Source organism: Mchenga conophoros, linkage group LG8, assembly GCF_057382185.1.
Source record: "Mchenga conophoros isolate Kocher_MC1m ecotype Shallow Benthic linkage group LG8, M_conophoros_male_GT1.1, whole genome shotgun sequence".
Lineage (NCBI taxonomy): Eukaryota > Metazoa > Chordata > Actinopteri > Cichliformes > Cichlidae > Mchenga > Mchenga conophoros.
The window spans coordinates 24,913,665-24,939,640 of NC_140533.1; the positions used below are offsets into that span (position 1 = coordinate 24,913,665).

At 41.2% G+C, this 25,976-nt stretch overlaps 1 protein-coding gene across 1 annotated transcript in view; it reads left to right on the forward strand.

Moving 5' to 3' along the window:
* scn4aa (sodium channel, voltage-gated, type IV, alpha, a) overlaps positions 1–25,976 on the forward strand; it is a 28,619-nt gene continuing 2,643 nt past the window's right edge. Inside the window, exons 1-26 of the mRNA XM_085285177.1 lie at positions 1–59; positions 12,504–12,804; positions 13,000–13,118; positions 13,199–13,288; positions 13,371–13,499; positions 14,022–14,113; positions 14,232–14,522; positions 14,631–14,694; positions 14,862–15,003; positions 15,114–15,311; positions 17,048–17,218; positions 17,407–17,536; positions 18,019–18,257; positions 18,343–18,516; positions 18,624–18,980; positions 21,182–21,664; positions 22,225–22,266; positions 22,343–22,466; positions 22,583–22,737; positions 22,852–23,025; positions 23,124–23,246; positions 24,326–24,607; positions 24,692–24,745; positions 24,977–25,114; positions 25,275–25,379; positions 25,620–25,890. Of these exons, the coding sequence (XP_085141303.1) occupies positions 12,553–12,804; positions 13,000–13,118; positions 13,199–13,288; positions 13,371–13,499; positions 14,022–14,113; positions 14,232–14,522; positions 14,631–14,694; positions 14,862–15,003; positions 15,114–15,311; positions 17,048–17,218; positions 17,407–17,536; positions 18,019–18,257; positions 18,343–18,516; positions 18,624–18,980; positions 21,182–21,664; positions 22,225–22,266; positions 22,343–22,466; positions 22,583–22,737; positions 22,852–23,025; positions 23,124–23,246; positions 24,326–24,607; positions 24,692–24,745; positions 24,977–25,114; positions 25,275–25,379; positions 25,620–25,890 (4,399 nt within the window). The 5' untranslated portion in view covers positions 1–59; positions 12,504–12,552. The remainder of the gene's footprint in view (positions 60–12,503; positions 12,805–12,999; positions 13,119–13,198; positions 13,289–13,370; positions 13,500–14,021; positions 14,114–14,231; positions 14,523–14,630; positions 14,695–14,861; positions 15,004–15,113; positions 15,312–17,047; positions 17,219–17,406; positions 17,537–18,018; positions 18,258–18,342; positions 18,517–18,623; positions 18,981–21,181; positions 21,665–22,224; positions 22,267–22,342; positions 22,467–22,582; positions 22,738–22,851; positions 23,026–23,123; positions 23,247–24,325; positions 24,608–24,691; positions 24,746–24,976; positions 25,115–25,274; positions 25,380–25,619; positions 25,891–25,976) is intronic.

The window sequence follows — 25,976 nt, forward strand, 5'->3', positions numbered from 1 at the left end:
GCGCCAGCAACAGCCGCCTTGCAGCCCCGCGCTGGAAGGAGAAGAATTGCGTTCTCAGTGTAAGACTTGAAAGAAGACACTGTTTTATTTTTCTATTTTCTTGGATTCTGTGGAAATATTTCTGTTCCCGTGCAAGGTAACGCACCACCTGTATTCTGTTGCCTTCCATGAGCCTGGAGGTGGCTCCTGCATTAAGTTAAGACTCGGAAAAAGTTGCCTGTCTGGCTGCAGTTTCGGGAGGGGTTTGATGATTATTTGGCGCTGTTTGGTGTCTTCATTGGTTGTGAGTTTGCTATATTTGCTCCCTTACTTGAAATTAAACGGACAAGTTTGGTATCTTCCAGATTTTAAGATGAGGGCAGTTAAGCTATTCTTTAGAATCACTTGATTTTATGCTCTTCTTATTTGGACTGGGGTGAAACCTTCACAGTTTTCTGTGGCTGGGTACTGCGTACTTCCGCGCCAATCAAAAAAATAAATAAATGAAAAGCTTTTTGATAAGAGAGGCTTTGGATTTGTTCCAGAAATACACTGTAATTGAGCCAGACAGATTTATGGCTTCACAAAAGCTTATTAAATATGTTTATGAGGAAGCATGTGGTTGTTTGTGTGCATACATAAGCTGTGACAAATTATTTCATTGCAAATGTTATGCAATAGTAACGCAGGGAAAGCGTATGTGAACATCACAACAGGGCCGTTTCTACACCTGCGAGGTGAAACTCCCATGTGGCACGTAGCTGTAATGTCCAGTGTGGACACTGCAACCTTCTCAAAACCCCCACTACGCTTCCTCTTGCAGAGACAGAGTTGTATTTTTAGCTCATGTCTTCATAGCAGATGGGCAAGATCCTGTGATGCTGTGGATGCTCCTACCCAGCCGTTTCCATTAATCCATGCTGCCAAAATCAGAGGTCCAGGACTATGCATACAGCCTGGCTCCATGCAGGCAAAGCGGCGTCAAAAACCCGGAGGCTGGTGTTCCTGTTAGAGGCTGCCAACAATGCACCTGCAGATCTTATGTAACAGCTGGACTTACACAGTGGAGGCCAAGCAGTAGGATCAGTGCAACTTCCAACATGGGTTGGGACCTCAGGGGGCATTTTTAAACATTTTTAAATTTTATTTTCACAATTTTAGTTCATATTTAAATTTAAAAATACAAAGTTGTAGTTTCTGTTCTGCATTCTTCCCTAACCTTCTTACTTGTGACCTGACATATCTGGTGTAAATACATATGTGTGTTTTTTCATATGCACAAAATGGAAATTTTATGGAGAGATCTGTTGGCTTCTTCTCCAGGAGTGTGTTTGTGTGTCTTGTATCAGATGTTCTTGGATGCAGAAGGTGTCGGTTTTGAGTTACTTTCACCAAGTAAGACCATGTGACTGCCTGGCCGGGGCTCTGTATTTTCCACAGTATTCAAAAGGTGAAATAAGGTTAAAGATAAGTAAAGATTTTTTCTAAAAAACATGATCTAATTTATTCAGCTACCTGATGCAGTGTATTTGTCTTTAAAATATTGTTTGTCTTTGAAATATTATTTAGTGAGATGGTTCAAACATTGGCAGCCCCTCATATAGATGTCTGTTTTTTAAGGTCTCTGTTGGTGTTATGGTTATGATAATAGCTCCCCCTGGTCCCACACAAGCTGGATGGAATATTCTCCATATCACTTCCACATGTAATCTACTCAGATTTCCGCTCACTGAGTGCAAAGGCCAAATGGGTCAGTTTGAGACCACAGAAATCTGTTTAGAAAGTTGTATCAGACCAGAGGACAATTTTACAGGAAGAGAGCTTTCATACCACCACCAATGCTGAGAATTCCCTCTTCACAATGCATGAATTGCGCCTCTATCTCTGGATTTTTTGTGATATTTCCTTTGTGGCGTCAAAATGATGTCTCACAGTTTTTCTTATTTCATTTTCATGTGTTGCTGTAAGGTGAGGTGATATGAAATGTCTAAATTTGCCTTATCACCTTATGATAAAAAAAAAAAATCCATCAGAAAGTTTCTATATCCACAATCAGATAGAATCATGCAGTGCCATCAATAAGATTTTGAGTAATCCTGCGTGACAAAAATAAATAAATTAATACATACAAAAATAAAATACACAAACGAATCATCCGTAATGATGGAAATAACTGTAACTCTTTTTAAAACAAGCTTGCTTCAGTGGTGATCTCCTGCTGTCACAGCTGCGATGGCAGGCTGTGTGGAGTGTGGAAATTAGGACCCAAGATGCAGGCACAGCCTCTGATGTGAGTGAGCATTATTTTGACAGTGACGGTACAAATAGCAGTGATGATGGCAAGTGCAGAACCTAAACTGGAAAAAACTAACAAAAGCAAACTTGAACCCTTTAAATGGCAACACATGGAGACAGGGCAAAACACAAACAAACCAGCAAAAAGCAGGTAAAAACACAGGGCTTATATACACACAGAAACAATCAGGGAATGAGAAAAAGGAGGGAGAAACAGCTGGGGTAATTAGACAAGAGCACAGAGAACACTAGACACTGGGAATAATCACAAACAACCCAAAATAAACAAAACCACAGAATATTAATCAACTTAAAACATAAACACGGAATCCACAGACTCCAGACCGTGACATCTGCGTTAGCTCTAAGGCTGACTTTCCCCACTTGAAATCTCATATTCTATTAGTATCATGATGTTTTGAAGTCGTCACCCTCCAGGAGCTCAAACATTTATGTAAGCAGTCGCTGTAGTCAGCCAGAAGCACATTATTAGGCAGTTTTCTTTAATGAAAGTCTGGATTAAAAATCTATAGCTATTCAAGATCTCTGTCTAAATAAATAAATGAATCTGGGTAAATTCCCAGATGATTAAATATGCAACTATTTTGCTGGTAATAACTGAAATGAGTAAAGAAAATGAACAGCCTATTTATGCAAAATAATTCATAACTTTATTGGGGGGTTATATTGGTTGGGTCTGATTATTTTTTTTTTGGGGGGGGGGGGGTGTCCATAACCCCCCTACACCCCCTGGAAATTACGCCCCTGCTATGATTTGTCTGTTGGTATCCATGCACTTTGGTTTGGTTTGAGCATTGCGAGAGCCACTTTAGATGTGGTATTTGGGCCAATTTGCACTTGTTTCTGCCTTTTCTACATCAACTTGTATTGGAAATAACTTCTTGTAAAGGAAAAGTAAAAATCTTGGTACCGGTTGATGATTACAAATATAAACTTATTTAATGCTACAGTCACACAAGGGAAAATAGACTGTAGACCTTAGCATGGCTAAAAGTACTGTGACCATGTGCATTGAACTTGTGATCTAATTTCATCTGAAAGAGTTACTTTGTAGACAGGGACCAGATTTGATACCACTCTCGTCTATGTAGCCAGTGCATTAACCAGGTGGCAATCAGTTAAGTCTACCATTGCAAAGAGATGCAGTGCAGACAAGTTGTGCTCATTGGCACAGACTGACTAAGATTCATTGAGCTATATGTTGGCAAGCTGTCTTTACAAATTAGATGGCAGTTATTTACCAATCTGCCCAGAGTGATTGCATTTAGTCCAAGTCGGGTTGTGATTGTTTGGAAACAGGCTGGCTTCCAGTAAGCAACCTGTGATTGAAAGAAGTCACCTAGAGGTTGAGGGTGTAGCATGCTTAGACCCATTACTGAAGAATAAAGACTGAACAATATAGGAGGCATTTATCTCTGAGTAATGCTGTTGCACTTTTCCCCCTTTGTAGTGCTTCTTAAACATTTCTATACCTTGCATCCCCCCTGAAATCTATGCCTATGGTAGTAGCATACAGTAACACCACAGGGAGAAGCAACAGGTGCAGTTTCTGTTAGTGTGGCTTCCTGTGAGAGTATGAAATATATGGGTAATTGGTGGATGACAATGTGAGAGCAAACTACAGTGTTGTAAGTTGACCCCGTGAGAAAAAAGGGAACAGGAGGATGGCAAATGCCAAAGGATGTGTGAATAAAGGTCCTTGTTTGCTCTGTGGTGCTGTCATTTATAATTACACAGCACTCAATTATGTGCATTGAAGGGACTGAGATGTCTGCTGTGTGACCACAAGATTTGTCTTTGAACTCCAAGCTGCTGTCATGCTTGTTTGATGTGACATTTTTTTCCCCTCAAGATCTCATTGCTCTTCTGATTATGTTAGCAACTTGAGGATTTGGTGTTTGATTAACCCTCTCAAGGCAGGCATTGCCGATTTGGAAGTTAAAAACTAACAACCTGATTACCCCACATACATATTTTATGAGTTTTTTTTACTCAGAAGTACCACTGCAGGACTTGGTTGTGCATTAGCAACAAAAGGTTTAATTTGAGCCTGAGAGGGTTAATGGTGGTTAAATGAAATGTATTTACTGTCTCTGAGTATACAGCACACTCTGTATCACCATCTGAACTCAACCTGCCCTTGTGATAAAAGCCAAAAGCCAGCTGAGTTGGTTTCCAGAGGCGAATATTGGCAATTGCATTCCCCAGCCATATAATGTAACGAAGAGGTATCTACATTACCCCGTCTATATCCTCAGCTGGAATGTCTCAGGTCACACGGTGTCCACTGACATGCAAGGTGATATATATATTACTGTCGGGGAAGGCTTCTGAAATCCGACATTCCCTCCTCTGTTTCCAACTGTGTCTGACAGCATGGAGGCATGGCCGTGATGATGTGTCTTAAGTTTTACTCTCAAGATAAAACCAGTGGAGGAAAGGACCTTTCAAGAACTATACTTAATGAAATAATAAAGAACTTATAAAGTATGATAAATATTAATGCAACTATATTTTAAAGGCGAGATTGTACTTTATATTCTATTGGATTAATTTTATTTCTTTCTTCTTCTTCTTCCTTTTTTTTTATTTTTATTTTTTACAAATACCATACTAGGTTTTTACTCTGGTCAATTTTAATAGCTAATACTTTCAAGAATGCATTTCAATAAATCCCCTTTTACTCTCCACTCTTTTTTTTTTTTTTTTTTTTTTGCCTGTCCCGTTTGGCTCTTTTGCCATCAGAATTGTTGTCTAAAGGCAAAGAAAGATGCCCAACGGATTTACTTTACCAAATTGACCATCCCAGCCTTGCCGTAATGGTCCATTTGATTCACCTTTTATTGTTTATTTTATTTTCACTTACTGAATACGGGACAGACTTGACTGGGGGAAAGAAGGGGAGAAAGAAAGAGGGAAAGAGAAACAGCTGAGAAGAGGGACGGGGGAGAAGGGCAAAAGACAAAAACCAACAGAATGAGCAGAAAAAAAAGAAGGAGAAAAAATGCATATATCAATCACCTGGGTCACCTGCTGAGAAAGAAAAAAGAAAACAAGCAGAAGAGAACAAGAGTAATAGAATAAACAACATCACAATGATATATGGGAATATGACAGTAAATACTAAATATTAAACATTGTGCAGCACATAAGATCAACAGAACACAGTGTGCTTTGAGGTAGGAGCCAAAAAGGGTGTAGTTTGTGGGTGTGATCACCCGTGTGTACACCTGTGAGCATGGACACGCTTGTTTTTTTAAAAGGTTCCTTCATGTAATGATCTAAGATAAGATAAGATAAGATAAGATAGAACTTTATTAATCCCTCGGGTGGGTTCCTCTGGGAAATTCGACTTCCAAAAAAAGCACAGCAACGACCAAAGTTACAGTTACAGAACTGTTATATATACACACACACACACACACACACACACACACACACACACACACACACACACATATATAAATACAGAGACAAATATAAATAAAATATACAAAGGGGATAAATAGAATAAATAGGAATAAAAAATAAAAATACAAGTGAATTGCACATTTCAAGTATTGAGTCTATTGCACTGTTGACTATTTACAAAAAGTATTGCACAAGGTATTGTACAGTGAGGTGCAGAGGCACTACAGCTTAGTTGTTCCCCCCTCCTTTGTCCTCCTGTTTCCCCTCCCTCTCCCCTCCCTCTCCCCTCCTGCTAGAGGGTGTGGGGGGGCCACAGCCCCGTCCTCCAGGGCATGAAGCAGGTATGGAGGAGATCAAAACTCCAGACATCCAGAGGCCCCCAGAACACAAGAGACCAAGGAAGACCAACAGAGGGGCAGCCGCGCCACTGTCCCAGAAAGAGCTGAGGAGAGTCCCAGATGAGGGCTCACTCAGCAGCCGCGGAGCAGAAGCCAGGGGGAGTTGCAGTGACGCGCCCGTGAGCTCCGCCGGCAGCCAGCCGTGCCTGAGTGACCGAGCCCCAGGCCGAGAGGCCGGGGGCACCCCACCTCCGAAGTGGCCCGAGCGAGCCCCAGGCTCCAGGCCCCGATAAGCGGCCGTCAAGGAGTGAGCCGGTGTGTACCTGGACGCCCACCCCCAGACACAAAGAACCACCAACGCACCGATGTCTGAGGGAGTCCGCCACTGGCAGGGGAAGTGGTGGTAGGGGGAGATAGGCCTCCAAACCTTGGAGGGCCTGAGATGTCCCCAGAGAGGTGGCGCCTGACACCCAACCTGACATATAGACACAGAAATACAGGCACACACATATACAAACATCCATTCCCACCCTCATGCTCTCATATGCACTTACTCCACACTCAACCAACGTGGAGACAGACATAAAGAGACGCTGTACACATGATCACACTCCCCAAGCGTACTCTACAAACCGGGTCTAGGTACCCTTGCCCCTGGAGGGGGAACTGCACCCAGACCCAGGTGGTATTACCCTTTTCCCTGCGGTGGGGGGAGGCAGACCACCCCGACTCCGCAGCAGCAGGGAGGCCCCACACTCCAGACCGCAGTCGGACGGCCAACTCCTCCTCCTAGCCCCCCCGCTCCAGCAGGTCGCAGAGAACGGGGGTTCACGCCCATCCCGAACCCACCCAGGGGCAGCCAGGCTACCAGGTCAGTAACCCACGTCCGTCAGCACAGACCCTCCCCTAGCCCCGCTGCACGCAGCCGCGAGGAAACAGTCACCTGAGAGCCAACAGAGCCCCTAACCGGACATGACCGCTACCCGGGTCTTTTTTTTTTTTTCAATTAAACCAAAACCTCACAAAACATGTCAATAGTCCAACAACACCAGTTCCCAAAATGTAAGATAAGATAACCTTTATTAGTCCCACACGTGGGAAATTTGTTGTGTCACAGCAGGAAGTGGACAGTGCAAAAGTTATGTAGCAAAAATTAGAATATAATAAGAATAAATACAGTACATAACTGTACAGAATAAAATAAAATACTATATACAGTAGAATAAAATAGAATAAAATACACAATAGGATAAAAATAGAATACAAATTCTATATACAACTGAGTAAAAATACAACCATGTTAGAAAAGAGTATTGCACTTAGTGTTATTGCATCTGTGTGGATGTGTGTGTTTGGAGTCTTTGTTGTACAGTCTGACAGCAGTGGGGAGGAAAGACCTGCGAAATCTCTCCGTCCCACACCATGGGTGCTGCAGCCACTGAAGGAGCTGCTCAGTGCTGTCAGAGTTTCCTGCATGGGGTGGGAGATGTTGTCCAACAGGGATGACAGCTTAGCCACCATTCTCCTGTCACTCACCACCTCCACTGGGTCCAGAGGGCATCCTAGAACAGAGCTGGCCCTTCTGATCAGCCTGTTCAGTCTCTTCCTGTCCCCAGCAGAGATGCTGCCACCCCAGCAGACCAAACCGTAAAAGATAGCTGAGGCCACCACAGAGTCATAGAAGGTCTTCAGGAGTGGGCCCTCCACTCCAAACGACCTGAGTCTCCACAGCAGGTACAGCCTGCTCTGCCCTTTTCTGTAGAGGGCTTCTGAATTATGAGTCCATGTGAGGAGCCTTTGTAAAATGTAATGATTTGCAAATCTCAGGAACCAATATTCACAATAGAACATAGGATAAATGTCTCAAATGTTTATATTGAGACATTTTTCTGTTTCATGAAAACAAATTTAATGACAGCAACACATCTCAAAAAAGTTGCAATGGGGGCAACAAAAGACAGGAAAAACAAGTGGTGGTAAAAAGAAGCTGCTGGAGGAACATTTGGCAACTAATTAGGTTAACTGGCAATGGGTCAGTAACATGACTGAGTATAAAATATAGAGAGACTGTTTTTCAGAAGTGAAAATAGACGATGGTCAAGGGTTTTGACAAATCAAAACTTGAAATTCTTTTTGGAAAACATGGATACCATGTCCTCTGGACTAAAGAGCAGAGGAAACATTCGGCTTCTTATCAGCTCTGTATCCTAAAGCCTGCATCTCTGACAGTATGGGGGTGTTTGTGGAACTGGCAGCTTGCACATCTGGAAAGGCACCATCAATTCTGAAAGATATTTTAGAGCAACATACGCAGTCTTCTTCAGGGAAGGCCTTGCATATTTCAGCAAAATAATGTTAAACTCTGTACTGTACCTATTCAAACAGAACAGCTTCCTTGTAGAAAAGTCCAACTACATGTGTATTTTTTAAAGATGTCGTGTTTTCAATTTGCTACACTGAATAAAATGTGAAAAAATTACATTTTACACACTGTCCCAACCATTTCAATATTTGTTTGACTCAAAATGTCTCCAGTATTTTTCAAAACAAAAAAGAAAAAAAGTGTTTCAAATGTCTGTATGGCTTCTGTCTCTAATTAATCATCTCAAGACCTCTTTTACTTATCAGGTTGCCCTCAGAAGGTAACCAAACCTTCTATTAGTAACCACCAATTAAAACATTTGGACAGTTATCAAGACGGCTCCTCGTTCTGGGGCTTATTTTACTGCAGCAACTTTGATGTTAAAGACCTACTGAAAACTAAGTGATTTTAGATTATTACTTTTACTTAAGTACAGGACCTGATTATTTAAAACAGTGAACCAAATGCTTTCTTGGTGCTTATACTCAAAATTAGACAGGATTTTATTTACGGTTTGTAAATGGTTTATTGAGGAGTAAGATATCAAGAATCTCCTTTGGCTGACACAGAATATCGCAGGCTCTTTCAGTGCTGGCTCTTTCCTGTGGGGAAACACACACTGATATTTGCAGTTTAAAAAAATGGTGACGAAACGTATTACTTACCTAACTTATGAGGGAACAACCAACTCATGAAGACTTTTTTTTTGATACTGAAGGACCTAGCTCTTTTTTTTTTTTCTTTAAAGGACATTTGCTGGCTTCAGCAGTTATGGAGTGATGTAACGCCATCAGGAAATTTCCCCCATAAGCCACGTAGAAACACATCCAATCTCACGATGTGTATTTTAGGGTCGCGAGCAGCGAGGCCCTCGGGGTCCAAAATGGGGGTTTTGAAACGGGATGATGAGAGAGGAAACTGGCGCTAAGAAGGGGGTATGAAGGGATTACTGGGTAGGTGCAGATCTGCCCAACTGAAATAGCCTGGTTTTATAGGTGAATGGTCATAAATAAAGGACATGCAGACCAATTTATTGGTATTATTTCAGGGGACCACAGAGTTAGTCTGGTTTGTGTTTTGTTGTGATTAGGAGCAAAGATGGTGATAGGGTAATGAGTTTGATGAGTGATAGGGTAAAGATGGTAATGACTGAATGAAAGAACGAGAGTCTCAAATGCCATGTGGCGGAATAGTGGGTGGGTTTGGTAAGGGTGCAGACGTGGAAGCTTACTGTATATTTGGGGGCCTTGGGTTTAATAGAAGGTAAAGAGAAGAAGCGTGGTAAGATAAGTTGGCATGCTGTCCTGTTTATCGGAGGGATGTAAGGCACAGGGCAAAGACTCAGCCAGGAAGGAATGAGCAGAGTCATCGGGCTTCTGTAACACGACGCTCCGTCTTGATTGCCTGTAGCAGCTGGGCAGCCACCGTATCTGTGCGAGCGTGTGCGTGTCTTCACATGTGTGTGAATGCAGAATTTTATGTTCGAGTGAAGTGGTTCGAGCAAGTATAACTGCACGTTCACGTCTTTGATCAGTGCATCAGTCTGTTTATGCCATCATGTTGACTTATGTGTGTGAACTCAAGAACCTTTTTCTTTGTACAGTCTTCGTTGCCTGTTTTGGTGATTTGGTGTTATGTAATTCCTTCTTGTGCAGCCTTATTTAAGAAAATCCAAACTTTTGGTACTTGACTTGTAGACAGTGTGTTTCTTAGATTGTATTAATTATTCTTTTCAGTTTAAGGCTCCAGTTATGCTTTGTTTTCCTCCTTGAAATTAGCATATAACTGTATATTAATATTGTTGTTCTTGGGCAAATTCCTAAGGGGAAATGTTTATTTATTCTGTAGGATGCTGATGTTATTCGTCTTATTCATTAGTCATATAGAGACATATATTTGATTTAATAAATGATCATGTCCAGCACAGTGGGAGCTAACTTTAGCTCCTGCAGACAAAAGTGATCTCCTCTGGCTGCTAAACACATCAAAGGATGTAAGAAAATGCTGCTTGGACCTGATGTGAAGCGCCTGCTAAGGTAATAAGTAATCCGATGTAGACAACTAATGTCACGGTATCTTTAGAGTGGTGGGAAAGTCCAGGACCCTGTCCTAAGTCTGTCTAATCATTTTGCTACCATATGGTCACTTTTAACTGCTTGTGGTGCAGTGGTGGGCGAGGAGGGTGAGGTGAGGGGGCAGTGCTGGGCTGAAGATGTAAAGCAGAAGGTAGAAGGCAGAAATGAGAGATGGTGAGGTGTTTGGACACACATTAGAGCAACTAAGACCTATAATTAAGTCTTTGTATTTAGGACATATGTAGAGAAATGCAGGGTGTGTTTACATTTGGCTTCAGATCATCATAGGTTTATGTGCTTTTGCAAAGGTACAGCCATTTCCTATCTTTGTCAGTAAAATGTACACAGCCTAGATATACCTTTGCTAGTTCTGGGTTGAATCCTCTTTTTGCCTTCAGAACCACCTCAGTTCTTTATGCCATGGATCCAAAGGCATGCTGAAAACCTTTCTCAGTGATTGTGGTCCAAATTGAGGCAACCACATCACACAGTTGTTGCAGATTTGTTGGCTGCTCATGCATGAATGAATCTCCTGTTTCACCATATCCCAAAGGTGCTCTGTTGGATTGAGATCTAGAGACTGAGGACGCTTTTTAGAACTCATTGTCATGTTCAAGAAACTAGTTTGAAATGATTTGAGCTCTGTGACATGGCACACTCTCCTGCTGTAAGTAGGCATCAGAGGGTGGGCAAACAGCTGGGGCAACTGTGGCTAGGGCTCAGGTGGAAGAGTTGTTTATCTACCAATTAGAAGGTTGGTGGATTGATCCCCTCTGATCCCTGAGTTGCATCCATTGGCTTGTGAGTGAGTGAATGTTAGGTAAAAGTGCTTAGGTGTAGATAAAAGCACTGTGTACTAATGGGTGAATGAGGCACGTAATACAAAACTCCTTGAGGTCTTATTCTGAGAAGAAAGCTGCTATATAAGTACCAGTCCATCCATTTACTGTTGCTGTAAAAGATTGGACTTAGACAGCAACAATACTTTAAACAATGCTTTCCTGCCATTGAAGGGCCCAAAGTGGACCAAGAAAATATCCCCCACACTATTACACCACCACCACCACCACCACCAGCCTGAATCATTGATACAAGCCAGGATGGATCCATGCTTTCATGTCCATTGCAGCACAAATCAAGAATGCTTAGACCAGGCATCATATTTCCAGTCTTTTATTATGCAGTTTTTTTGTGTGTGAATTATAGCCTTAAGTTTTCTGTTCTTAGCTGACAGGAGTGCCACCACTGTAGCCCATCTGCTTGAAGGTTTGATATGCTATGTGTTTGGAGGTGGTGTTCTGCATGCCTTGGTTATAATGAGTTATTTGAGTTACATTTGGCACTGAGTGTATCAGCAAATGTACAACAACTCCTAATGTTTACTGGTGTATTTGGTCCATAATTGGTTTGTAAACCATCATTTTGAAGGTTATCGTAAAGTTGCAACAAGTGTTCATAAATCTTTTTTTTTAAGGTTATTACATTTATAACATGTATAACATGTTTGTAAAGTAGCAGGCAGAGAAGCAGTTTTATAAATCACAAGACTGTTAAACTACACACTGAGGTTTCAGTCAACCTTTAACCTTTAGTTATTGTTTACATCTGCATCACATTGTGGATCTGATGAGGCTGCTTGAGCTGATTGCAACCATTCAAAACTGCTTTTTAAGTTCCACCTGAATGAGTTTTAGAAGCATCCTTAAAGTGGCTCTCTGCTCAGTGACACTTAAAATAGCACTGCACAAGCTGCACAGAGCAGCCGAGGAGGACAAGAAGTCAGACCCAAGAACCCAAGATGCACAACAGTCAAGACAAACAAGAGTTCACCTGGGCATCTGATGCATATTGTTAGTTAGAAAAGGCAATGTTATACGGGTTATGTAAATTTGTAAAGCTCATGTTTTGATTTGCTTTGTGTTGAAGGTTTTTGTATGTCCTATCTGCATGTGACACCTGGACCTATTTAAAAATCTATGGTTGTTTTATATTCTCTCTGTTCATTCACTGTCCTCCCACCAGCTCCTTCTAGGGAAACCCCGGCAAGGCGGTATCCCTTCGCAATGCAAAGATGGTGCTGCTGCTTCCTCCCCCAGGCACCGATGCGTTTCGCCCCTTTACTCTGGAATCACTGGCGAAGATCAAGAGGCTCGAGGAGGAAAGGAAAAAGGCAGCAGAAGTAAAGGCTGATGACGAGGAACCAGCAACCCCGAATGCTGATCTGGAGGCAGGCAAGGGTCTGCCCATGATCTTTGGGGACCCTCCACCAGAGCTGCTCAACACACCCCTGGAGGACATAGACCCCTTCTATGAAACACAGAAAGTCAGTATGAGCACACATGGAAGAAAAAGCTCTGCTGAAGCACACAAACACATTGCACACTCAGGCTCTAATAAACTCGACTGTATCTTAAAATGTGTCATTGCAGCTCCATGCAGGGTCTCTTAGAGAATTAATTGAAATGTTGTTTTTTGTGCAAAAAATTACAAACTTCATAGATAATTTTGTGTTTTTCAGACATTCATTGTGATCACCAAAGGAAACACGATCTTCAGGTTCAACGCAGAACCGGCGTGCAACATTCTGAGCCCCTTTAGTTTGGTTAGGAGAGGAGCCATCAAAATTCTCATACATTCATATCCTTTTGATTTATTGAGTGTATTTTAGTTTGAATGGTGTGACAGTATTCTTGTACGCTTCCTTAATCCTGACTTAAATTATTTAGCATGTTCATCATGATTACAATTCTATCGAATTGCGTGTTCATGACAATGAGCAACCCACCAGCATGGAGTAAAACTGTTGAGTAAGTAGCTCATCACTGATTATTCACACGTCACACCTCACACAGTAGTTTGGATAATTAATTCTGATTATTTTCTTTGTAGGTATGTCTTTACTGGTATTTATACCTTTGAGGCAACAGTTAAAGTGTTGTCTCGAGGTTTCTGTGTTGGATCTTTTACATTCCTTCGAGATCCATGGAATTGGCTGGATTTCATGGTGATCAGCATGGCGTAAGTATCTGCTTGTGTGTTTATTTAAACTATGTAGATGCATTTGGTAAATAGTTGTTAGTACTTAAATGACAGTAGGAACTCCACCCTTTTTGCTGGTGCAATATAACCACTGAAGGTTATCCAACAAAGACATTTGGTTTTAGTAAAAGATTGACTAAAACCAAATGTTTTTCCATTTGCTTCATTACATCAGAACAGTGTACCTGTCTTATTAGCTGCTAGTGTGGTTCCCTTTTTACACCTTGGCTGTAAAATTCTGATGGGGTATTGTCGTCACCTTGCCGGGAGGGTGGGCAACATAGACACCCAAGTTTGTGAATGTGATAATTCAAGAAGGAAGTCACCTAGGATTTTCAAATTACCACAGGTGTATCTATTAAAAATCGGAAACACACAAACACAGAGTACCGCTGGCCGCTGCCAATGTTTTTGTTTTATTTTTATGTTTTATGATGAGGCCTCTGCTTACATCGGGTGGCACGGAAACCATTTCCTTGATATGTTTGTGCCTTTTCCCAGTTACGTCACTGAATTCGTTGACCTCGGCAATGTGTCTGCTCTGAGGACATTTCGTGTGCTTCGAGCCCTTAAAACAATTACTGTGATTCCTGGTATGCGTTCTGTTTTAATATAACACTAATAGTTTAACTCCACTCAGTACACATTATTTTTACTGGTTTTTGAGACTTCCAAATATAGACCACTCATGTATCAATTGTGTTTTGTCAGGTTTGAAAACAATTGTGGCTGCTTTGATCCAGTCAGTGAAGAAAATGGGGGACGTGATGATTCTGACAGTCTTTGCCCTTGCGGTTTTTGCACTCGTTGGTCTTCAGCTTTTTATGGGAAACCTGCGACAGAAATGTGTGCGATGGCCCATCCAAACAAATGACACCATGTTTGAAATCTTTAACGGCACCTCTTCATCCAATAACACAGTGGACTTCAACGACACCATTGGCTTAAATGATACATATACCAACAGCACCTTCAATTTCACTGAATATATTGAAAACTCAGGTATTTTTCATCTAATCTCTAAGTTTTTCATCTGTAATTTTAAATCAATATTGTCCACAGTGGTGTAAAGGTGTAGCTTTTCCAATTTCTTTTTTTGGTTGATTATAGAGAATCAATACTTTCTGGAAGGCAGCCAAGATGCTCTGATTTGTGGAAACAGCTCCGATGCTGGGTGCGTATCACCACAAAGATGCTACAGTGCTAATTTTGTCTTTTATTTGGGGTACTGGAGTTTCAGTCCAGACATGAGCCTTAACTGAAGTTTTAGAAAGGTTGCAAGTGTGATTTGGAGGCTGGGAGTCCAGATGTAGTTGGATAACTTTTCTTCTCTGCTGACAGGAAGTGCCCCGAAGGATACACATGCATGAAGGCTGGGAGGAACCCAAACTTTGGCTACACCAGCTTTGATTCTTTTGGCTGGGCCTTCCTTGCCCTCTTCAGGCTCATGACCCAGGACTACTGGGAGAACCTTTTCCAGCTGGTTGGCTCTTCTTTCATTTGCTTCATTACAGTTTATGCTTTAATTTTAAAAATGTATTGTGAAGAAATTTGTCCTTAGTCCTCGTAGCTTCTTTTCTGTTCTTAAAACAGATCATGAGGGCAGCTGGTAGGACATACATGATGTTCTTTGTAGTCGTTATCTTTCTGGGCTCCTTCTACCTCATCAATCTTATCCTGGCTGTGGTAGCCATGGCTTATGACGAACAGAATCAGGCAACTCGGCAAGAGGCCATCGAAAAAGAGGAGGAGTTCCAGCGACTACTAGAGCAAGTCAAGAATCAAGAGCAGGTAACTTGCACCGGCCTGTTACACTGAAATCAGAATTAGTTCAAAAACTGATTAAAACAAATGGCAAACAAATTTGTGTTCCATTTGCTTGATTTATTATTTTTTCCAAAAACAATCAAAAGCATTTTTGATGCAAGTTTCAAAGACTATTATTGGCAAATAAATCAAACTTATACACAGAGACAGTATTTACAGTGTTGAACCTCCTTCTTTATATGCAGTTCTTTCTGGCACCGGATGCTTTTCAAGGGATGTGATCTAGGGAGACTCTTGGTCATAGATTCAAACTATTATTTACTTTGCCTTGTGACGTGGTGCTTTTTCCTTCCTGAAAAATGCACTGATTAACACTAAATTCCTCCTGGATGACTGGAAGAGATTGGTCTTTGCCTGGATCAAATTCAAAATAAAACTGAATATGCAAAGTGTATAAGACACAAATATGTGCCACAACAACCACTTTTAACCACAACTATTTGGATTTAGTGTCCCAGCAATCCCTGACTCATTGCCAAATTTATATTACTTTACAATAACTTCTCATGCTGTCCACGTGTTCAAACGTTTAGAGTATTATTACAGGTCAAAACTAGTCTCACCTTCAAGCCTTTTAGCCAAAATCCCAGTACTGGTTTTTGCCATCCTATGGCTCATAGTAAAAACTTTGTTTTCTTCTTTTTATTCAGTATTATCCATCCATCCTTCCACCTTCTTCTGGGTTGCGGGGGCAGCAGCCTAAGCAGAGAAGCCCAGACCTCCCTCTCCCCAGCCACCTCCTCCAGCTTGTCCGGGGGAACACCAAGGCGTTCCCAGGCCAGCCGAGAGATATAATCTCTCCAGTGTTTCCTGGGTCTGCCCCAGGGCCTCCTCCCTGTGGGACATGCCTGGAACTCCTCAACCAGGAGGGCCCAGTAGGCATCCTTGTCAGATGCCCGAACCACCTCAGCTGGCTCCTTTCGATGTGGAAGAGCAGCGGCTCTACTCTGATCTCCTCCCTGAACTTCTCACCTTGAACTTCTCACCCTATTTCAAAGGGAGATGCCATCCACCCTTCGGAGGAAGCCCATTTCTGCCACCTGTATCCGCGATCTTGTTCTTTCGGTCACTACCCACAGTAGTGTAGCTTTTCCAATTTCTTTTTTTGGTTGACCATAGGTGAGAGTAGGGAATCGCTACCTTATCATGGTGTAGGGAGTTTTGTGTCCCAGGGCTCCCAGTGGCTATGTTGTCCAGGGGCTTCTGCCCCCTGGTAGGGTCTCTTATAGCAAATTGGTCCTGGGTGAGGGACCAGACAAAGAGCAATTCAGAAGACCCCTATGAGAAGAACACCTAGGGAACAGTTCACCCTGCTCAGGATAGGGTTACGAGGGCCCCACTCTAGAGCCAGGTCCGGAGAGTTTGCCCGAGGGCAAGCGTCTGGTGGCCATCTTCCTAACCCATCCTGCAGGAAGACCCATCTTTCTGCAGGACCATCTCCTGCAGGAGGCACCGTTGGGGTCGGGTGCATTGTGAGCCGGATGGTGGCCAGGAGCGGTGTCCCTGATGGACCGATCCCTGGCTACCAAGACTAGCAGATGCAGATAGGACATGGAATGTCACCTATTCAGTACTAAATTATAATAAAGTAATATTTTATACTGTAAAATTACAGCCGAGCCATCTTTTAAAGGGTTTTATAAACTGTCCAATGCAATAACAAAGACTTCTTACTGAATGACTTATCTTCTGCCAATCAGGCTAAGATGCTTGGTAGCCAAGGCACTCTAACCAGCAAGAACTCGCTCAGCCATCACACTGGGTCTGATTTGGCAGATGACGAACAGAGCCTTGACCGTGATGAAATTGTCAAAGATTGCAATGGGAGAATTATTCCACGTCTAATGATCAGAGCGCCTACCATGAACGAGGTAAGTTATAGTTAGTGCTGCCTGTATGAGTGTTTTTAAAAACCTTTGCCTTGTCCATCTGCAATTACATACCTTGACTTATGTGTTTTGAGAAATTCTCAAACTATATTTGTAGCACTTTGGTCAACATTGTTGGATATAAAGTGCGTTTAAATAAAGACTCTATGCTATGCTATGCTATTTTACAGTCTGCCATGGATTATGAATGCAGAGAGAAGTCACTGGGCTCCGTTCACAGCATGCTTCAACTGGATGAACCATGCATGGCAGAGAGAACTGCTAGTGCTCTGACTGTGCTCACTGCAGCTGCCATGGAAGGTACAGCACCAAACACACACAATATTGATATCACACTAACAAAATTAGGATATGTTGTTTAGCTTTGATTAATGTAAGCTGAGGGCACAACAACATAACCTCTATTTCGGGGTAATGTTTTTTTTTTATACTGCGTGGAGAAATCTGGCATCTGGAAGTGTCGGGTGCCACTGGGGGTGAAGAAGAAATACACAAGGCTTAGCATTAGGTGCTCTGGTGTGAGCAATAATTCCTAAGATTATCAAGCAGTTGTTAACATTGTTCATTAATTTATCCAAGGCCGATACAGTGGAGTTGTCTTGAGCTTATCATAACGAGGCTAAATATATTGTGTGTAGCAGAGATTCCTGTCAAACATGGTGTTAAGCTAGATCTATTTCAGCACAGCTATAACCTGAAGCAACAAGACTTGGACTTTAGGTTGAAAGTTTAGGTTTAAGTGAGGTTTAATATTACCTTTTGTTTTCTGCCTCTTTCTCTAGAGTTGGAGGAGACTCAGAGGCCATGCCCACCTGGCTGGTACAAATTTGCTGACCTTTTCCTGAAGTGGGACTGCTGTACCCCCTGGGTGGTCTTTAAAAAGCGAGTATACTTTGTTGTGATGGACCCTTTTGTTGACCTGGCTATCACTATCTGCATTGTGCTCAACACCCTCTTCATGGCCATGGAGCACTACCCCATGACCCCGGAGTTTGACTATATGCTGTCAGTGGGGAATCTGGTATGTGCTGCCTAACATTTTAAAATACTTTAAAGACATTGCTCAGATTTAAGGGGTGAAAAAAACATTTATCTTTTTAAAAAAGGTTTTTACAGGTATTTTCACAGCAGAAATGGTCTTCAAGCTTATTGCTATGGATCCCTACTACTACTTTCAAGTTGGCTGGAACATATTCGACAGCATCATTGTTACACTCAGTCTGGTGGAGTTGGGGCTGGCAAATGTTCAGGGTCTGTCAGTCCTCAGATCATTCCGTCTGGTGAGACACACTGATTAAATTTCTTTGCATCAGTTTAACACAGTGGAATTACCTGCTCTGCTATTACTAAATGTTTTTATTTATTTTTGTCCCATGTTTGGTGACAGCTTCGAGTTTTCAAACTGGCAAAGTCCTGGCCCACTCTCAACATGCTCATCAAGATCATCGGTAACTCAGTAGGGGCTTTAGGAAACCTGACTTTGGTGCTGGCCATCATCGTCTTCATTTTTGCCGTCGTGGGCATGCAGCTCTTTGGCAAGAACTACAACGACTGCGTGTGCAAGATCTCCTTGGACTGTGAATTGCCGCGCTGGCACATGAACGACTTCTTCCACTCATTTCTTATCGTGTTTCGCATCCTGTGTGGGGAGTGGATCGAGACTATGTGGGACTGCATGGAGGTTGCCGGAACTGGGATGTGTTTAGTTGTCTTCATGTTGGTCATGGTCATTGGAAACCTAGTGGTGAGTCCAACAACTGCATGCTATCTTCAGACTGAAGATTGAAGAAAGAAAGTCTTAGTTATTTCAGTGATCCATCTAGGAGATTGTGAAGTAAATATTTGAGTATGTTAAGGAAAAACTTGTGAAACTTTTTTTTGTTGGAGCTGGAGGAAAGAACTGTTTATGCGGATCAGCCAAAAGATTAAAACAACCTCTCTTATACCGTGCATGCCCCAGTCGTGCAGCCAAGAAAATTTTGACCCATCAGTGCAGGATCACCTGACCTCCTCACCCCTGTGGTTCGAGACTTCAGATCCTCTGTGTTCTGTGGGTTGTTGCATAGTATCCATGGATCAGGCTTGTTATGGCACCTCTCACGGGTATTTTGAGATTTTTCATGTTCCTCAAGCTGCTCCTGAGCAGTTTTTGTTGTTTGATTGGACTCATTGCCCAACTGGGGATCTAGATGAATGACATGTGTCAGAGTGACATTTATTTCCCAGGAGATTGTTTCAGTCCAACATATACAATTTAACAGAACAGCCTTTGAACTGATTGAGAGTGATGAGGCTTCAGGGTTTGTAATGCTTTCTGAAGAATTCTGAGTGTCTGTAGCATGAAAACGCTGCCCCCTGACCTTTTTATCTTGGCCTCACGAAACAAGGCCATACAGACCATCACTGTCAGACATCATTTCAGCATCATATTTAATGACTAGAGCCAAATCCATTTCCTATCAGGTTATTCATAGAAATGAAAAGGAAATGGCTCATCATCAAGGTTTGAAGTATTGTGTTAGGCACGCTGTGCCAAAATTGTTGAGGCTTCTTGGATCTTAAAGTTACTTACCCACTGTTAAACCTGAGCATGCTTACTTAACACATGAATGTACACTTTTTTCTCTAATAATGAGGCAAATAATATACTTACAAGGTTCATGGGAGGGGGTTTCTATTTAAATCTAATGACTTAAGCTACCAAACAGTGGTTTTGACCTTGAGTATGCGCTAAGATCCGGCTCAAGTAAGCATGCTGCCACTGATGGAACAAACGCGGACAGCTGAGCGAGCACAGCTCAGGTGGCAGTGCGTCTGGGTGTAAAAGAGAAGTCATTTGATAGCAGATTGAACTCTAATCGATGTAGAGGTAATCATATTGAGCCATCAACACCACAGCATATGGAGCAGAGAAGATTTAAAGGGGACTTATTATGTTTTTATTTATTTTATGTCATACATTACTGTTAGAATGGTGGATGATCATTCTGTGTGAGATGGGCAGCCAATTAGAATAAACTTGGCTCAGAGGGAGGGGCTTATTTTGAACTGAGAATCACGCAGAGTATTTTCTTTAGTTGAATGAGCATGAAATCACCACTAGCTTTTATGCATAGTTTTTATTAAACAAATGATAATATAACATCAGCTCAAGCTGCTGGCTGTGCCTTCAGATAAAACCAAAAGTAATGAGTTTTAAATGTTTAGATTTTTTTTTAAAATTTTAATCTATTTTGCAGCAAGAAATTGACTGGGTACATTTCCTATAGGCCACACTGTTCCTCTAAGACAAGGAAGAAATGTCTCACTTCATCAGGTTACCGGAACTGTACAAAGCTAATGGAATTAGCTGACAAATCACCTGAATTATATTCCAGGAGACTAGGAACATGACCCTGAAAAACACTATAACCTCTACCACAGTTATTTTTTCCACTCATCAAAGATCATCAAATCCATTTCCGATCTTTCATTGTCGCGTTTGGTTTTTGTGCAGCTCATATTGTCCATCAGCTTTATTTTCTTATTGACATCTCTGACACTGGAATAAACGAGATGAGCATTCCCACTAGTCCATGTAACCATGATCTCCTGCTAAACCTGGGAAATAGAAGCCGCGAAATCAAATAACATGTTTGAGTAACTAAAGATAGCTGCATCTGAGACAGGAGGCAGACAACATAATATTTACTGATGTGACGTCACAGGAACAATATGGTATATGATGTCTGCTTGAGCTATTCCAAACTTGTGTTTGGTTCAGCAAAGTTAGTACAGTTTTACTCACTAATCACTGGATATAAACTTGATCACTGTTTTGCAGTCGAGTAATGATTCCTAATTCTCACTTCTTTAGGCATCACTTTGACTGTCAAATATTTATTTTCACTAAACAAAATGAACAATAAGAAGCTGTTAATTACCTTCATTACTCTTTGAACTCAGGTGCTGAACCTCTTTTTGGCCTTACTGCTCAGCTCGTTCAGTGGAGACAACCTTTCTGCAGGAGAAGATGACGGAGAGATGAACAATCTCCAGATTGCCATCGGCAGGATCACACGGTTCATCGACTGGTTTAAAGCGTTCATCATTCAAACTATCTTGCGGACTCTTGGCAGAAAGCCCAAGGAGCCTGACGAGGGCCCTGCTGATGACGTCGACCCTAAAACGGAAGGAATTGAAATGAACCATTTGGACACCAGTCAGACTTTCAAACTGGCAGATGGGATATCAGATTGCCTAGTTGAAGGCCGGCCTTCTGGATTTATTGTGGATGGAGAGTTTAGTCTTAGTGTGCCAATTGCCCAGGGAGAGTCAGACTTTGAAAATCTGGGAGAGGACGATGAGGATGATGAAGATGAAACCAGTGATTCCAATGATGATAATCACTCTGAGAGTTTAGATGAGGGACATAGCCAGCAGAATACCGTAAGAAAACTTCTTATCCAAAGTCTTATACAGTTTATTTCAAATAATTGCCATCTTGTGATCTATTATTCATCTCAAAATAAGATTTTAACAGCTCTTGACCACCAACGATAAATTGTATTGGTTAATTCATTCATTCATTCATTCATTCACGAGTCCAACTTGACTTTTTTGTTTTCAAATTTGCAGCTAAAATTCAATTAATCAGGAAATATATATCCAGCATAAGTAAAATTCGACTTTGGTTAACAAACTGGCAACATAGCTTAAACATGTATTGGAACTGTGTATTAGGAAATTTACCAAACATTAAAATAAATCCTAACTATCATCAGAATATATATATTTTTGTAACTGTTGGAAATAAGGCAGCAAAGAAAATAATTATTCTCAAAATAAATAATACCGGATGTTGTTCCTGACGTAACCTCAAAGGGATTTGTCTGTGCTCCCAGGATCCCCATAATGTATTTTTGGGACAATAAACTTGTGTGCTGGATGTTTCTCAAACTCCTATGAACGCTTAATAAAGTTTGTTTTCTGTTCGTCTGCTGTTTCAGGAAAATGTGAAAGATCAAATTAGTATCCCAGGAAATATCAAAGTGAGTTAACAGTATTTTCATCTGTGTGATTGTATAAGGCATTTGCATCTGAACTTTAACTGTGATTCTTGTCTAGCTGATGGGTGCTCGGAATAGTGAAGATTCTTCAGTATGCAGCACAGCAGACTATCGACCACCTGAGCCTGAACCGGAAATAGAAGAGCCAGAGCCACTGGAGCCAGAGGCGTGCTTCACTGACAGTATGAACAACAATTTTATTAAATAAGCAAAACTAAAAAGTCACAGAAGTCTTTTTCAGTAGCCATTCTGTAATCTGACATTATGAGGTAATCGCAAACCTTTCCACTTTTCTCAGACTGTGTGAGGCGCTGGCCATGTCTGATGGTGGACATCACCCAAGACAAAGGCAAAAAATGGTGGAACCTCCGCAAGACCTGCTTTACTATTGTGGAGCATGATTGGTTTGAAACCTTCATAATCTTTATGATCCTCCTCAGCAGTGGAGCTCTTGTGAGTGTTGTCATAACGGCAACAAATTTAGAAACGATGACCTTTTTATGATAGCGTTAAGACACTGATCCTGTCATGACACATATCTAGGTAGATAATGTTTTCTTTTGGCAGGCTTTTGAAGATATATACATAGAAAAGCGCCGAACGATCAAGATAATTCTGGAGTATGCTGACAAGATTTTCACCTACATATTTGTCATCGAGATGCTCCTTAAATGGGTTGCATATGGCTTCAAGACCTATTTCACCAATGCCTGGTGTTGGCTAGACTTTTTCATTGTAGATGTAAGTTTCACTGCTTGCCTGTATGTGATAATACATCTCCTATGCCAGAAAGGTTTTGTGATAGCACTTGAATGGGAAATGTTTTGATTCTGCTACAGATTTCCCTGATTAGTTTAGTTGCCAACTGGATGGGCTACTCTGACCTTGGGCCAATCAAATCCCTCAGAACCCTCAGAGCACTAAGGCCTCTTCGCGCACTATCAAGATTTGAAGGGATGAGGGTAAGTTATTGGCTGCTAATGCTTGTTTCATATGGAATTTGTAATACTTAATGTTAACATTATAATATTTTGAATGGTTAACACTGATTTAGAAGATGCAAACCTGTCATGTTTGATGCACTCTTGTACTAATTTGCCTGGCTTTGTCCAACTGTGTTTGTTGAATGCATGCTTAAACCACAGCTGCTGTAACAGAGGTGACTGAGGTGAGTTTCCCGGAGTCAGTTGACTAACTAATCAATGCATTCACTTAAGTAAGATTATTGTTGTAGCCCTGTGCAAAAGTCTTGAACCACCACTCATTTCTTTCTTTTCTTTTTTCCTTTCCAAGGAGTCAGACATTCTTGTTATTTTAAAGTGTTTTTGAGCAAGTTTTCCTTTGTTTCTGAAGATCTTTCAAAGCTTTTCTTTGGACATTAGCTGCTTTTTCACTCATTTTCAGTCAGGTTCTTGTACCCGACCTTATCTTTCCTTTTATTTTTGTTTATTTGTTTGTTAAGTCACCTAAGATTGACCTATAAATCATTCAAGTATAAAAGATGTATCCAACTCAAAGGATCAGTATTGTGTGTCAGCAAATAACAGTTTAGCCAAGAACCAATTTGAATTGTATCTTTAAGCACTTTGTTTCTAGCAGCCTGTTGCAAAAGCACATAATGTTCTCTTTTCTTTAGCTGAGTCTATAAAACATGACATGCAGTCTGGGATCATTTTGGTAGAGAACGAAACAAAAGTCAAGAAGCCTGGAGAACTAGACCAGAGGACTCCTTTTAGGAAACAGAATAAAACTTGCCTAAGAAAGCTCAGACTACAATATAGAAAATAGGTGGCAATGCCAAATATTGACTTGAAATCTTGTTAGGGTTCTAAAAACTCTGTTTGTGACTTACATACTGTGCTCTCATGAATATTTGCACCTTTCAATAAATTGCTCCACCTATTTCCCATCTTGCTAACAAATTATAGAGAAATGTGGGGTGCTTTTGCACAGTACTTCAGGTCTTACAGCTGAATAAATTACTGAATAAATCTGAATATCTATTGCAAAGTTCTAAACAGAGTCTTGTCTTGTGGGGCAGGTGGTGGTAAACGCTCTCGTTGGAGCAATTCCCTCCATCTTCAACGTGCTACTGGTGTGTCTGATTTTTTGGCTCATCTTCAGCATCATGGGAGTTAATTTGTTTGCTGGGAAGTTCTACCGCTGCATCAACACCACATCGGAGGAGCTTTTCCCCATCACTGAAGTCAATAACCGGAGCGACTGCATGGCCATCAAAGAAGCGACACAGGAGGCCCGCTGGGTCAACATGAAAGTCAACTATGACAATGTTGGACAAGGCTACCTGTCCCTACTTCAAGTGGTGAGGTGTTTTGTTTGAGTTAAAGAAAATTAGTAGTCATATTTACTGATACATATTTTAAATAAATGTTTTCACTGACTGCAGGCAACTTTTAAAGGTTGGATGGACATCATGTATGCTGCTGTCGACTCAAGAGAGGTAATGATTTTGTGTCTTTGAAGTTCTGGTGAGCTGCATAAAGGAATCCTCATCTGGGGCAATAAATTGCGACTATGAGTCCAATTACAATTATTTCCTTAGAAGAGCATGTATGCATTGCAATCCGACATTATAAAATATCCGATGAATCAAATGAAGAAAATCTTCCAACCTGTAACTGAGCAAATGATGATGATTAGGCATTTATTCACCTGTATTTTTTCTACTTAGGTGGAAGAGCAACCATCCTACGAAATCAACCTCTACATGTACATGTACTTTGTCATATTCATTATCTTTGGCTCTTTCTTCACACTTAACCTCTTCATTGGGGTCATTATTGATAACTTTAGTCAGCAAAAGAAAAAGATAAGTATAAGACTTTGTTCATCTGAAATAGTGCCTGTGCAAAAGCATTGAGTGTTTTCTTTCCTATTTTCAAGTGTACAATTTTATAACTTTAAACCACATAGACTTGTGACATTATTTAAATTCCTATAATTACGTTTGAATTCTGCTTTTTCCGCACTTTGGAGATGAAGACATCTTTATGACTGATGAACAGAAAAAGTACTATGAAGCCATGAAGAAACTTGGTTCCAAGAAGCCACAGAAGCCAATTCCTCGTCCAACGGTAAGACATTGTGATTATTTTAGTTTTCTGTATTAGCAATGCTTTATGTTGATCAGTCCAAGACTGGAAAACTTGCATGTATGAATGACATCATCAGAAGTAATGATGCTTCACGTTGGCATGCATAACGTGGCTATGTTCACCTTTTCTGCACACTACTTGTGTTAACAGGCCAAATGACTTTCCTGGATTTGTATTTCTGTTCCTCACTGCTCTCGATTTGCTTCCTCTCCTTTACAGAACCTAATCCAGGGCATAGTGTTTGACTTCATCAGTCAGCAATTCTTTGACATCTTCATTATGGTCCTCATTTGCCTCAATATGGTGTCCATGATGGTGGAAACAGATGACCAAAGTGCAGAGAAAGAGGATTTCCTCTTTAAGTTAAACGTGGCTTTCATTGTGGTCTTCACTGGAGAGTGTGTGTTGAAGGTCTTTGCCCTGCGGCAGTACTACTTCACCAATGGATGGAACATTTTTGATTTTGTCGTGGTCATCTTGTCAATAGCTGGTGGGTAATTAATGAATTAAAAGTACAGCTGTGAATTGCTAATTTGGTCCAGCAGATATATTGATACATTGTTGCTTTTCTGTGTG